This window comes from Corylus avellana, chromosome 3, assembly GCF_965113065.1.
Source record: "Corylus avellana chromosome 3, dhCorAvel1.hap1.2, whole genome shotgun sequence".
Taxonomy (NCBI): Eukaryota; Viridiplantae; Streptophyta; class Magnoliopsida; order Fagales; family Betulaceae; genus Corylus; species Corylus avellana.
The window spans coordinates 28608110-28620800 of NC_142492.1; the positions used below are offsets into that span (position 1 = coordinate 28608110).

At 34.5% G+C, this 12691-nt stretch overlaps 3 protein-coding genes across 3 annotated transcripts; all 3 read right to left on the bottom strand.

Moving 5' to 3' along the window:
- Positions 1–2826: 2826 nt before the first annotated feature.
- On the bottom strand, positions 2827–3965 carry LOC148587056 (uncharacterized). The gene is made up of 4 exons (XM_088514471.1): positions 3900–3965; positions 3539–3719; positions 2984–3109; positions 2827–2909 (listed from the first exon to the last, which is right to left on the bottom strand). The coding sequence occupies exons 1-4, from the start codon at positions 3963–3965 to the stop codon at positions 2827–2829; spliced, it is 456 nt and encodes a 151-aa protein (XP_088370597.1).
- Positions 3966–6869: 2904 nt separating this feature from the next.
- LOC148587057 (uncharacterized) lies at positions 6870–8435 on the bottom strand. The gene is made up of 3 exons (XM_088514472.1): positions 8010–8435; positions 7809–7916; positions 6870–7571 (listed from the first exon to the last, which is right to left on the bottom strand). The coding sequence occupies exons 1-3, from the start codon at positions 8433–8435 to the stop codon at positions 6870–6872; spliced, it is 1236 nt and encodes a 411-aa protein (XP_088370598.1).
- Positions 8436–10007: 1572 nt separating this feature from the next.
- Positions 10008–10595, bottom strand: LOC148587058 (uncharacterized). Its single transcript, XM_088514473.1, has one exon. It carries the CDS (start codon positions 10593–10595, stop codon positions 10008–10010), a length of 588 nt encoding a protein of 195 aa, XP_088370599.1.
- Positions 10596–12691: the final 2096 nt, after the last annotated feature.

A 12691-nucleotide genomic window follows, 5' to 3' on the forward strand; every position in this document is an offset into this window, starting at 1 on the left:
AAGGGGTAAATAATGCTTCATGCATTATGGCTTCAAATAAATGGTACACTAAAACCCTACTGGAACACACGGTTGATTGAGGCATCAACAAGGTTATCTTATAGCATAAAGGATCTGATCTGAGTGCCACCATTCCAATTCCTTCGGTGAAGTACTGTGCTCTAGGATTCGGTATGTGGTGCCATTCTTTGGTACTAGGCTTGTAGACATAATATTCAGGGCATTTTTAGCTATGAAAGTTATTAAAACTATACTTTATAATAAAATGAAAGATGAGTTTTTTTGCAAATAATTTAGTTGCCTATATTGAAAGGAAAATTTTTGAGAGCTTCAATTCAGATTTGATACTTGATAATTTTTATTCTGTAAGAGAGTGTACAATACAATTTTAGATACTTTATATTTTGCATTTTTGTTTCCTTTTATAATAGTTCCTACATATTAACTTATATATCCATTACGTATTTGATATCAAGAAGTGAATATATATATATATATATATATATATATATATATATATATATAAAAGCAGATATCTCTTGATACAATCAAGTTAACTAAGACCATAGTATTAGGTAATTGAATAGGTACATGTGCAAAAGAGAGCATAGTTGTTGGTTGATATTTTATAGCACAGGAATACAAACAAATACACTATAGAATAATAATGTAATTGTCTGTTTTTCTTTCGTACTATTACTTCATAGCAAAAGTTGTTTCAAAAAAGACAAAAAAGTCATTGAACTACGATTTATTGGATTGTGGAAGCTCATTCATCTTCACTTGATAATTCTTGAAGAGCAGTGATATTGAACCTATAGCATGGACCTCCACGTGCATCAAGTACTGAAGGTCGAAGTCGGATCATGAATTCCTACTATGAAGAATAAAGTGTTGCAATGCTTTCGATATTTGTGATGCCATCCTATTTTTTTTTTTCTTTTTTTTTGGTAAAAAAAATAGAGCAAAAATATATCAATGATTAAAAAAAAAAATGAGGAAAACAAAGAAATGGGAATATGGTTTTATGTTTTTTAGCTTATACAATAACTAACAGCATATAAATGAGAAAAAAATGGTTAAGATATACTTGCACATAGATGGAGGTAAAGAAGGTAAAAATATACTCTCTTTTTTTTTTGTTTATTTTTTCCAGCAATGAATGTAAAAATAAAGAAGAAAATAGAAGAATTATATAAAAGTAGCAAATGTTTCAAACAAAGAGAAAAATGATAGGAAATTAAAGTACATGTGGCACCCTTGATGAAGAAAAAAAAAAGAGCTTAAAAATACAAATTGTATATAAAACTAAACTAAATTGTATATAAAATACAAATTCGAGTTCTTTTGATTTTCTTATATTTCTTAAGCATTCAAAAGAAGAATAAAACTAAACTTTTTATTTGTTACGAAAAAAGTGATGTTTATCCAAGCCTTATCTTGTTTATATTATAGTTCAATCAACGTAAGTACAAGGCAAGAGAGGAGAATAAATGAAAATATAAAAGAAAAGTATATATGTATCAACATTGTAGATCAAATAAGTTATCATTTGTGTCTTTTTTATTTTTTATTTTTTTATATTTTTTTATAATACCTACAATAAGGCATACAAATTACTTATACCGATGGGATTGAGTAAGAAAAATATTTTGTGTTTTATATATATATATATATAATACCTGAGTGGTTTTTAGTATTAGTTTTGTTGCTGAGCATGCCATGAACTTTTCTGCATCATCTCCAAATAAAGATGCTACCAATGATCCAATTGTATTCTGTAATTCTGCGTCCACTCAAGATCTAAAATAAAATAATGAGTGAATGAAATATAAGAGAAGTTTAGACAAGTTGATTTGAAAAAGTATTAAACTTGATATTTCATACTTCAAGTTGAAAAAGTGTGACATAAAATTAGAATGCACACCGAAGTTGTGCAAGAGCATCTAGTTCTTTGCAGTTTAAACAAAAGAATGTTTCATTGTACTTCATACCAGTACCTTTTGTACACTTGTTACAAGCAATATACTAGAAAGCTTGTCGTAAGTCACGAATAACGATTTTTGCTTTGACCCCAAAGCTGTATTGCTGCACAAATTGTTTGTAAGAGTTTATAATCTTAATAGATTGTGTTTGTTGAGAATGTAAATGTAGTAAACTAATCATATATAAGTTTGTAGAATAAATCTTTTACTTATTTTGTAAGAGAAATTACATTTTGCCCCCATGAACTATAATGCCTTGACATTTTTCCTCCATGAACTGCCAACTGCACTACTTTGCCCCCATGAACTACCATTATGTACCCAAAACCCCCTTCCGCTAGTTAAAGCTGTTAACTTAGGACGGTCAAAATGACAATGTGTTGTAGTTTATGGGGGCAAAGTGACGGGTTGACCGTCTAAGTTAACGGCTTTGACTGACGGAAGGGGGTTTTGGGCACAAAAATGGTAGTTCATGGGGGCAAAGTAGTACAATTGGCAGTTCATGGGGGGAAAGTGCCAATGCGTTATAATTTATGGGGGCAAAATGTAGTTTTCCCTATTTTGTATTATGATAGGAGTAATTGATAAACTAAAAAATGTCTTATTATTTTAGCTAGTTCTGGTACTATAGCAATTTGTGTAACAGTATTGGTGGGCTGTGTCATTAAGCTTAATGAAGGTTTGAGAAAGAATTTATCATTAACTATTTCTTCCAACATGTTTTGATTTGCAAGAGCCCTATGTGAAGCAAAAAAATGATTTATTAGTCATAAGGATATAAAGTGTGTTGAGAAGTAGAGTTGAAAATTAAGAAGATCATGAATCATAAAGTGATATACTTTTACCAGTTTCGTAGTGCAGCAGCTTTCAAGTTGTTGGGGTTGATCATGAATGAGTTAGATGGTCTTGCTGAAAGAGACATGCCTATGATAAATAGATATGTTTTATTAGATAGATTGATCATGATGAAAACCATATTATTTTATAATAAATCATACCATTATGGGATACAACTTTCAATCTTGCTCCTACAATGATGTGGCTGCTCTTAATGCTATTTGAAATAATCGCCAATTCATTATCCACAAAATGATCACTCGTTGTTAAATATATAGGTTTGGAGGCTGTAACATATAAACCAATCTATTGTAGTTAGATCTAAACTAATTTATTTATTTAATTTATTTTTGTATATTATAGAGTAGAAATGAGAATGTGTTTTGTTTTTCTTTTGTAAGTTGGATTGTTATTGAACAAAAGCTACTTGAAAATTGAATTTAACCTATAATGAATAATATAAAGAGATATAAACAAAGAAATCAATTGTTAAATATTACTTTTGGTCAATGAGAATTAGTACTGGGAGCTTTGCTTCGCCATGTTTAGTTTGAAGTTGTTGAGCTAGTTGCATGTCAATTGCCAGAGCAACAACATCTATAAGATTAGATGCAACAACTTTATTAGTAAAATGTTAAACTATGAAGAAAAAAACATTGAATTGAAAGCAGTAATTTTTACCAATTTGGGATTGAGAGTCGATATATTTGTAAAACTCTGCAAAAAGGATAAAGTTCTTGAATTAATTGTCCATTGGTACTCATTCTCCACGATGTGATGTTCTAGTTTGATGGGTCTAACAAGAGCATTGGTGATGTAATATGTACTGAATATGGTTAAGGTATCTTCGAACAATTGAATATCATGTCCAAAAATAGTTGCTTGGACTCGATTTCTCTGTAATAAAAAGTATTTAAGTGGATGAAATAGATTGAGAATGCATTGGAAGTATTGTATATATGATTTTGTGCTGAAAGTGATGAATTGTGCATAAGTTTATTTCAAATAGAATCATTTATTTATAAACAAAAAGATAACCATATAAACTAGAAAATATATGTTATTCTTTGATCTTACCTCAGTATCAGCCAATATAAGCTTTTGATATTTGTTTGGGCTATAAATGGCGGTGCGTGTCATCATTTTTTTAACAACAACCACCTTAAGCCTCCATTCTTTTGTTTTAGGAGTATTTTCCTTTAGATAATTATAAAGTGTCCGCATTATTTTTTCCTAAACATAGATAAAAACATGAACTATGAGTTATAGTTCTTATTGGAATCTATAATAACGATGATTAGTATTTTATGTAAACATTGTAAATAATCATGAAAGAAAAAGAAACATTAGAAAGAATTATTTATATATAAACTATATTGAATGATGAATCAATATAAAAAAGATAAGAAAAATAATATTACTTTATGTTTGAAATGTTATCAATGTCAGAAGATGTTTGCTAGTGCTAATAGTTCTCTATAGACAATATTTTTCGTGCAATTGTTATGGCAACTATCAATTGTAGTTGGCCTAATAACTACGCCAATAGAATTTGCAGTTTTTGCTCTAGATAGAGCCACATAGAGTTTCTATGAGAGAATACTGGTTGGGGTAAATATATTCCAACATAATATAAAGTTTGTCCTTGGGCTTTATTTATTGTCATGGCAAAGCTCAATCGAACAGGAAATTTGGTTCTTTTTATAACACAAAGGGCACAGGCTATGCCTTTTCAAATTATGTACAAAATATCAGTTGGTTCATAATTTATACATTAGGTTATCTCTTAATATCTTCCAGTGCTCAAATTCATGTCTACTAACCTATTAAATTCTTGAGAGTACAAACTCGTAATCTATTGATAAATTATGACTCTGCGAAAGTATATTAAATAAACACGTAAACAAATCATATCAAAACGAATAGTAATAGCAAATTTGTTAATATACATTTTACCCATGTTACAATGATGTTCAACCTCAAAGTTATCAATTTCTAAGATTAGTTTGCAACAATTTGAACATTATATTGAAGACCAATGAGAACAACAAAATAACTGAAAGATAGCTCATACTCAAAGGCATAAAAGTCTGAAATGAAAACTTATAGAGACTCAATCTGGGTATTTCACAATTATATTTTTTGCATCTTCAAGTCTTCCTTTGCGCCATTAAACCAAAAAAGAAGGAAAAAATAATAATATTTCTATCAAATTGGCAATTCGAACAAAAAACAAAAGCAGAGATTGAAGAAAGCACATCACATATTATTTTGAAATTCAAACAAAAAGACAACAAATGGGTATTTTGATGTTTGAGATTTGGACATAAATGGGTATTTTGATGCTTTTCGTCTCTATTAGAGACAACGAAAATCATTCACAAATAGAGACACAACAAAAAATGGAAATGCTGAGCTAGAGAAAATGTGAACTATGGAGAAGAAAAGTTTGGGGCTTGCCGTGGGCGATTGTAGAGGAGGAGAGAAATGAAGCCAATCTTAATTTTGGCCATTTATCTTAGTGATGTCCCTTTAGTGTTCGAGGACACTAAATTTTTGGCCGAAAATATAGCCGGTTGTCTGATAAAGTTGGTAAATCATATCCTCTTTTATGCATTTTTCTAAAGATTTGGTGAATTTCTGACACAAAATCGAAGAAGAAATGGAAGAAAATCTTTCGACAACCGCAAAAGAAGATCTCTGTGAAGGAAAAGAAGAGCTGAACTGTATAGATACGAAAAGACTCCTCTCCTTTTGGCCTTGCAAAATGATGAACTAACATGTGATAAAATCTTGTATTCCTTATTAAACCAAATGAGTCAATAAATCAATCAAGGGCAAAAAGTCATTTCCTTTGTTTTCCTCCATTCAACCATAGCCACACCCGTGGCTGTAGATAAGGCTCTCCAATTATTTTAAAAGGCCTGTGAAATGACGAAATAAACTATGATAAAATCCTTTATTCCTTATCAAATAACTTAGTCAATAAATCAATCAAGGGCAAAACAGTCATTTCATCCATCAAACAAAATTATTGTTTTCGTTTGCATAGACACATGGCTGTAGATAAGGCTCTCCAATTATTTTAAAAGGCCTGTGAAATGACAAAATAACATAATAAAATCATTTATTCCTTCTAACTGAGCCAATTTATCAATCAAGCGTAAAAATGTCATTTCATCAATCAAACAAAATTATTGTTTTCGTTTGCATAGCTGCTTTCTATATATAGAAGAATATACAGTTTACCCATGTTACAATGATGTTCAACCTCAAAAGTTATTAATTTCTAAAATTAGTTTGCAACAATTTGAACACTATATAGAATAACAATGAGAACAACAAAATAACTGAAAGATAGTTTATTCCCAAAGGTGTAAACGTCTGAAAACTTATCGATACTCGATTTGGGTAGTTCACAATTATATTTTTTGCATTTTAAAGTCTTCCTCTGTGCCATTAAACCAAAAAAGTAGGGAAAAAAATCATTTCTATCAAATCGGCAATTCGAAGCAAAAACAAAACAGAGATTGAAGAAAGCACATTACATATTATTCTAAAATGCAAACAAAAAGACAACAAATGGGTATTTTGATGTTTGAGGTTTGGACATAAATGGGTATTTTGATGCTTTTCGTCTCTATTAGAGACAACGAAAATCATTCACAAACAGAGACATAAAAAAAAAAAAAAAATGCTGAGCAAGAGAGAATGTGAACTATGGAGAAGAAAAGTTTGGGGCTTACCGTTGGCGATTGTAGAGGAGGAGAGAAATGAAGCCAATTTTAACTTTGACCATTTATCTCTATGATGTCCCTTCAACGACTGAGGACACTGAATTTTTAGCCGAAAATATAGCCGGTTGTCTGATGGAGTTAGTAAATCATATATTCTTTTCTGCATTTCTCTGAAGATTTGGTGAATTTTTGACACAAAATCAAAGAAAAGATGGAAGAAAATCTTTCAACAAGCGTAAAAGAAGACCTCTATGAAGGAAAAGAAAAGCTAAACTTTTTGTTTTTTTGAAATTGTCTCGCTTCTCCTTTATTAAACAGAAAGCTGATCAGCCAATACATATGGTTGAATACACGGGTGATGATCATCCACCCACAAATGCTCTCCCTGTAAGGATAAACCTAGCTTGGAAAGTCTATGCACCACCTCGTTTGCGTTTCGAGAAATATGCTCCACCTTCCAGTCCAAAAATCCATCTAGACTTAGCTTCGCATCATCCATTACTGATCCGTAGGATCCCCACCAAACCCCTTTATTTCTCAGATGTGGGATGACTTCAAGCGCATCTCCTTCTAGTATTATTTTTGGCCACCCCTTCTTATTACCTAACTCCACTGCTTGCCACATACCCAGTGCCTCCGCTGAAGCAAGGTCTCGTAAATAAGGTGTGTTTGCACAGAAAGTGGCCATCACCCTCGCATCACGATTCCTTGCTACCAACCCCATGCTACTCCCCTTTGAGTCAAGAGATGCGTCCCATTTTGTCTTCACGTAACCTTCAGGGGGTCTCTTCCAGTGCATGGCGTCCTTAGACGGGCAAGATGCTCTGCTTTCTTGCCTCTGTACAGATAACACGTTCTCTTGCTTAAATAAGTGCTCCTTCACCTTCTGGATTACTGCTGTGGGTGGTGTCAAATTCCCCCCAAACACAACTGTATTCTGACGAAACCATATCTGCCGTGCTACTGACACAAAATACTGCATCTCCTCTTTGTCTAATTTCCCCAAGAGTTCCTAAAAAAGATGAAGAAAATCAACCTCAGTGCTTGAGGATTTCTGTAGCTTTCGATTGCACTCCAGCCAAATGTCTTGAGTTGAGGGGCAACTCCAAAGAGCATGCCCTGGGGTCTCCTCCATTCTTTCACATTCACATAAGGGATATAGTGGGTCAAGAGTTATATGTTTGCGGTAAAGATTACCTTTTGTGGGTAATAGATTTTGGCATGCTTTCCAGATGAACATCTGGGCCACCTGAGGCCCTTTCACTGCCCATATCTTGTTCCAGAAATCTCCACATGGACCCCTCGCTGAACTCGTACCCTTTTCCTCTTCCCCAAAGATTGTGCTAGGTGGTATGAACTACGGACCGAGAAAATCCCATTCTTAGTTCCCCCAAACCATCCTATCTCGCTGTCTACTTCGTTTGATAACCAAGCTACATATAGCCTTTACCTCCTCCTTCATGAATATTGCTTCAATCAGTGGAATATTCCACCCTTGGTTCTCTTCATCCATCAGCTCTTGGACTTTGGCATCCTGGGGTAAGATTCGGATAGGGGTCTGCACCATATGTGTTGTTGGTGTTGGAAGCCATCGATCACCCCGTACATGAATGGACTGACCATTACCAACCCTCCATAATAAACCTGCTTGTAATAATTTCTTCACATTCCATATACTCTGCCATATAAAGGAGGGCTTGTTTCCTAGAGTTGATTCCAAAAAAGTGCCATTGGGAAAATACTTCTCCCGTAAAACTTGTGCAACAAGGGAGTTTGGATGTTGGACTAACCTCCAACCTTGTTTTGCGAGGAGTGCTTGATTAAAACTCTCTACATCTCGATAGCCCAAACCTCCTTGGGCCTTACTTAACTCCATTTTGTTCCAACTCATCCAAGCCACCCTAGATAGGTTATCCTTGTGCCCCCACCAAAATCTTAACATCATCAAATTGATTCGCTTACATAACAATTTTGGAAGTTTGAAAACACTCATCATATATGTAGGTATCGCTTGGATGACAGACTTCAACAACACTTCTTTCCCAGCATGAGTGAGGGATTTCTCCTTCCATCCATTTAGCCGGTCCCATATACGTCCTTGTATTTTCTGAAAAGAACGTAAACGGGACTTACCAATAAGGACTAGGAGATCCAAGTAGTTTTCATATCTTTGAGTCAATTCACTCTTGCTAAAGACTTTATGTGCGCCTGAACTTCCGTCTTGATATTTTTGCTAAAAAATAGAGAGGTGTTCTCCCTATTTAATCTCTGTCCAGAGCTCTTTCCATACATCTCCAGAATCTCCTGTAGTTTATTCCATTCATTCAGGTTGACTCTGCAAAACAGTAAACTGTCATCTGCAAAAAAAAAGGTGATTAAGCCTCACACCTCCTCTTGAGATAGGCAACCCTATAATATGTTTTTCCATTTTATCCCAACAAAGCATATGGCTTAGCCCCTCGACATATAAAATGAAAAAATATGGGGAAAGAGGGTCTCCTTGGCGCAACCCCCTAGAAGGAATAATGCGCCTGTGAGCTTGACCATTTATCAACACTTAATACGACATCGTATGTACACAAGTCATGACTTCTTGAATCCATCTTGAGTCAAACCCCATTTTAAGCATGATCCCCTCCAAGAAATCTCACTCCATTCTATCATATGCCTTGCTCATATCAAGCTTGAGCGCCATATATCCCTTTCGCCCTCGCATTCTTCCATTCATCGTGTGCAATGCTTCAAATGCCACCAGAATGTTGTCAGTGATAAGCCTTCTTGGCACAAAAGCACTTTGATAGGGAGAAATAATATCAGGCAGCAATTTTTTCAACCTATTAGCTATGACCTTTGCAATTATTTTATAAATTACATTACATAAACTAATAGGTTTGAATTCAATTACAATAGATGGTTTTTTTTTTTTTTTTTTTTGGGGATCAAGGCTATGTAGGTTTGATGTATAACAGGATCAAAATTACGATCATTCAAAAAGCCAAGCACAACAAGACAAACCTCATGATTTACTGTTTTCCAAGATTTTTGGAAAAAAACATGCCACATATCCGTCCGGCCCTGACGATTGCAGTGGAGCCATCCCCATCAAAGCTGCCTCCACTTCCTCCATTTTATATTCGGCCAACAGCAAGTTGTTCATAGTTTCCGTTACTTTAGGCCCCATTCCCTCCAGACATGCATCAGTCCCAAACGTTCCACCTGTGGAGAATAACGTCTGGAAATAATGGACGAAAGCCTCGCTGACTTCATGCGTTGTCTTCCAAACACCCCATGCCTCATCCTTGATTTGGGTAATTTTATTTTCTTTTCTTCTCTGGTTGGCCCATTCATGGAAGTATGATGTGTTTCGGTCCCCATTTTGAAACCAAGCCTGTTTTGCCCTTTGTTTCCACTTTAGATCCTTCTATTCTAGCATTAGAGCTATCTCCTTTTAGAGCATTTTGATCTCAGATTGATTCTGGGGTCTCTCGTATTGTTGGAGCTTTTCTAACTGGGACGTCTTTTTCTTCAAATTCCTCTCTGTAGAACCAAACTTCTTGCTCCATTGTAGTAATGTATTCCTACAATTTAACAAGTTGTTTGTTACAACGGCCATCCCATTCCCATGGTTGCTTCCCTTATTCCAAGCTCCCTGTACAACCCCATGAAAGTCTTCCTCCAACATCCATTTTGCATTGAACCTGAACCCTTTTGACGAGTGGTACCTCTCCTCTCTATATCCCCCAATTATGATCAATAGCGGTAAGTGATCTGAAGAGCGCGCTGCCAACACTTGTACTTCCCTTTCTTGGAAATTTGAGCAGCACTCGTTATTAGCTAAAGCCCGATCCAGGCGCTCCTTTATGAAACCACCATCCTCCCTTGCGTTGGTCCAAGTGAATTTTGACCCATTATACCCCAAATCACTCAAAAAACATTCCTTCAAAGTGGTGCGGAATTGCTCCATTTGCCTCTCCTTTCGTTCAACTCCTCCCCATTTAAGAAGAGCTAAACTATATAGGTACGAAAGGACTCGCATCTTTTTGGCCCTGCGAAATGACAAATTAACATGTGATAAAATCATTTATTCCTTATCAAACCAATTGAGTCAATAAATCAATCAAGGGCAAAAGAGTCATTTCATCAATCAAACAAAATTATTGTTTTCGTTTGCATAGACACGTGGCTGTAGAGAAGGCTTTCCAATTATTTTAAAAGGCATGTGAAATGACGAAATAACCTATGATAAAATCCTTTATTCTTTATCAAATTAATTGAGTCAATAAATCAATCAAGCGCCAAAAAGTCATTTCATCAATCAAACAAAATTACTCTTTTCGTTTGCATAGCCACTTTGTTATATATAGAAGAATAAAAACATAGTCTATAAAGAGAACAAAAAAAAAAAAAAAAAATTCATTGCATTTGATTATTTTAGATCCGCCCCTACTAATATAAATTCATGGCTTTGCTACTAAATGAGATTATGTGATGGGCCTTTGGGACTTCCTCTACTTATGGAGGATCGTTGAGAAGGTGAAGGGTTGAACACGTGTATGTATGGCTACGATGAGCATGTTGGTCGATGAAGATGGGCTAAGTGGTTTTTGGGGTGGCCATCTAGTCTCCCATTGGCTAGGGCCTGATTTTCCAAGTCTCAAAGTGATTTTCATGATCTAATCCTTAGTACTTTTCCGATGTAGGACGACATTTATCCATATTTTCGGTGTTTTTTTTTTTTTGACATGTGAATTAAGAAAAATAACAAAGAACATATTGGGAAAGTGCTGTTTGAGGAGATTTTTGTTTGGATTCAGACAGTAGAAGTATAGAAGGAAGATTCTGTCATGATCACTGCTGATTCATTGGTTGACACGATTTTCTATTTTAGGTTATGATTTTCCCATCTTTTGTTTATTTTTATTACTTTCAAACTTAAGATTTTATAATATTTTCCTTCTTAGGTGATTTAGTTGCTTATTAGGTTTTAGTATCTATAGTTAGAATATTATTAATTAGCAATAGTTGAGGAATTATCTTTATTTAGATTTTCTCTTTTAAAAGCTTTGTATTTTCTATTTAAAGAGAGCTCATAGTATGTAGAAAATAGTTTACAACTTTGATAATGAATATTTGAGAAAATACAAAAATTTCCGTGTTTTTTTATTCTTTAAGCTATTCCTAGTTTGTGTCCTCTATAGAATTGATAACAGAGTTCTTTCTCTTATTTTATCCATGCTTCCCGTGTCGCATCACTTTCTCGTCCACTACTCCACTGGATCGACCATACTATCAAACACCTCAAGATGAGGCATTTTTCGATTTTTGCTACTGTACGTCTCTTCTACACCTCTCTTTCTGTAAGGTTTGGGTTGTAGAATCGAATTGTCCTCCTCCTTGTAGCACCGGTTACTTCCTATAGAAACACATAATACGGAATAATAATAAAGAAATGAAAGAGAGAAAGACACAGAGATTAAGGTGGTTCGGCATATAGCATATATTCACACATCATAGGCTACATCTCGTTTTTATTGAGTTATTGAATAAATAAGAGGATGCTTATTTATATAAGCCAATAGCCGAACTTTCTCTACACTTGAGCAATGTGAGACAACCCATGTATGCTCTAACATACACTTAACCATTTAACGGACTAGCATTAATGTCCCTTCAATTTGCCACACCAAAACATAACTCCTCACGGTAAGGCTAGGTACCCTTATTAGGCAGTCCATTCACAATCAAAGAGGATGAACTAGCCATAGGAGTGAAGTATTCTTGGAGCTTCCAATACCGATGTTAGAAAATAGTATAGCTGAAAGTAATACTATTAAATGCTACCAAAGACTTTCAATTCAATTGCCACACCAAAGCCTATGATATTCCACCTATTACTTTTAAGGTCATTAAGATTCCTCTCTTCTGTAGGCCTAATCCCCTCCATGAACAAAGAACCATTGGATAGACAAGCATTAATGCCCCTTAAATTCACCACTACCAAAATTAAAACACCTCATTCATAATAAGGCTAGGTTCCTTTATAAGGTGGTCCTTCACAATCACTGAGAAAGAACTAGCCATGAAGAGTGAAGTACTTCTGGGAAGCTACTATAGGGAGGGTTTGAGGCTAAG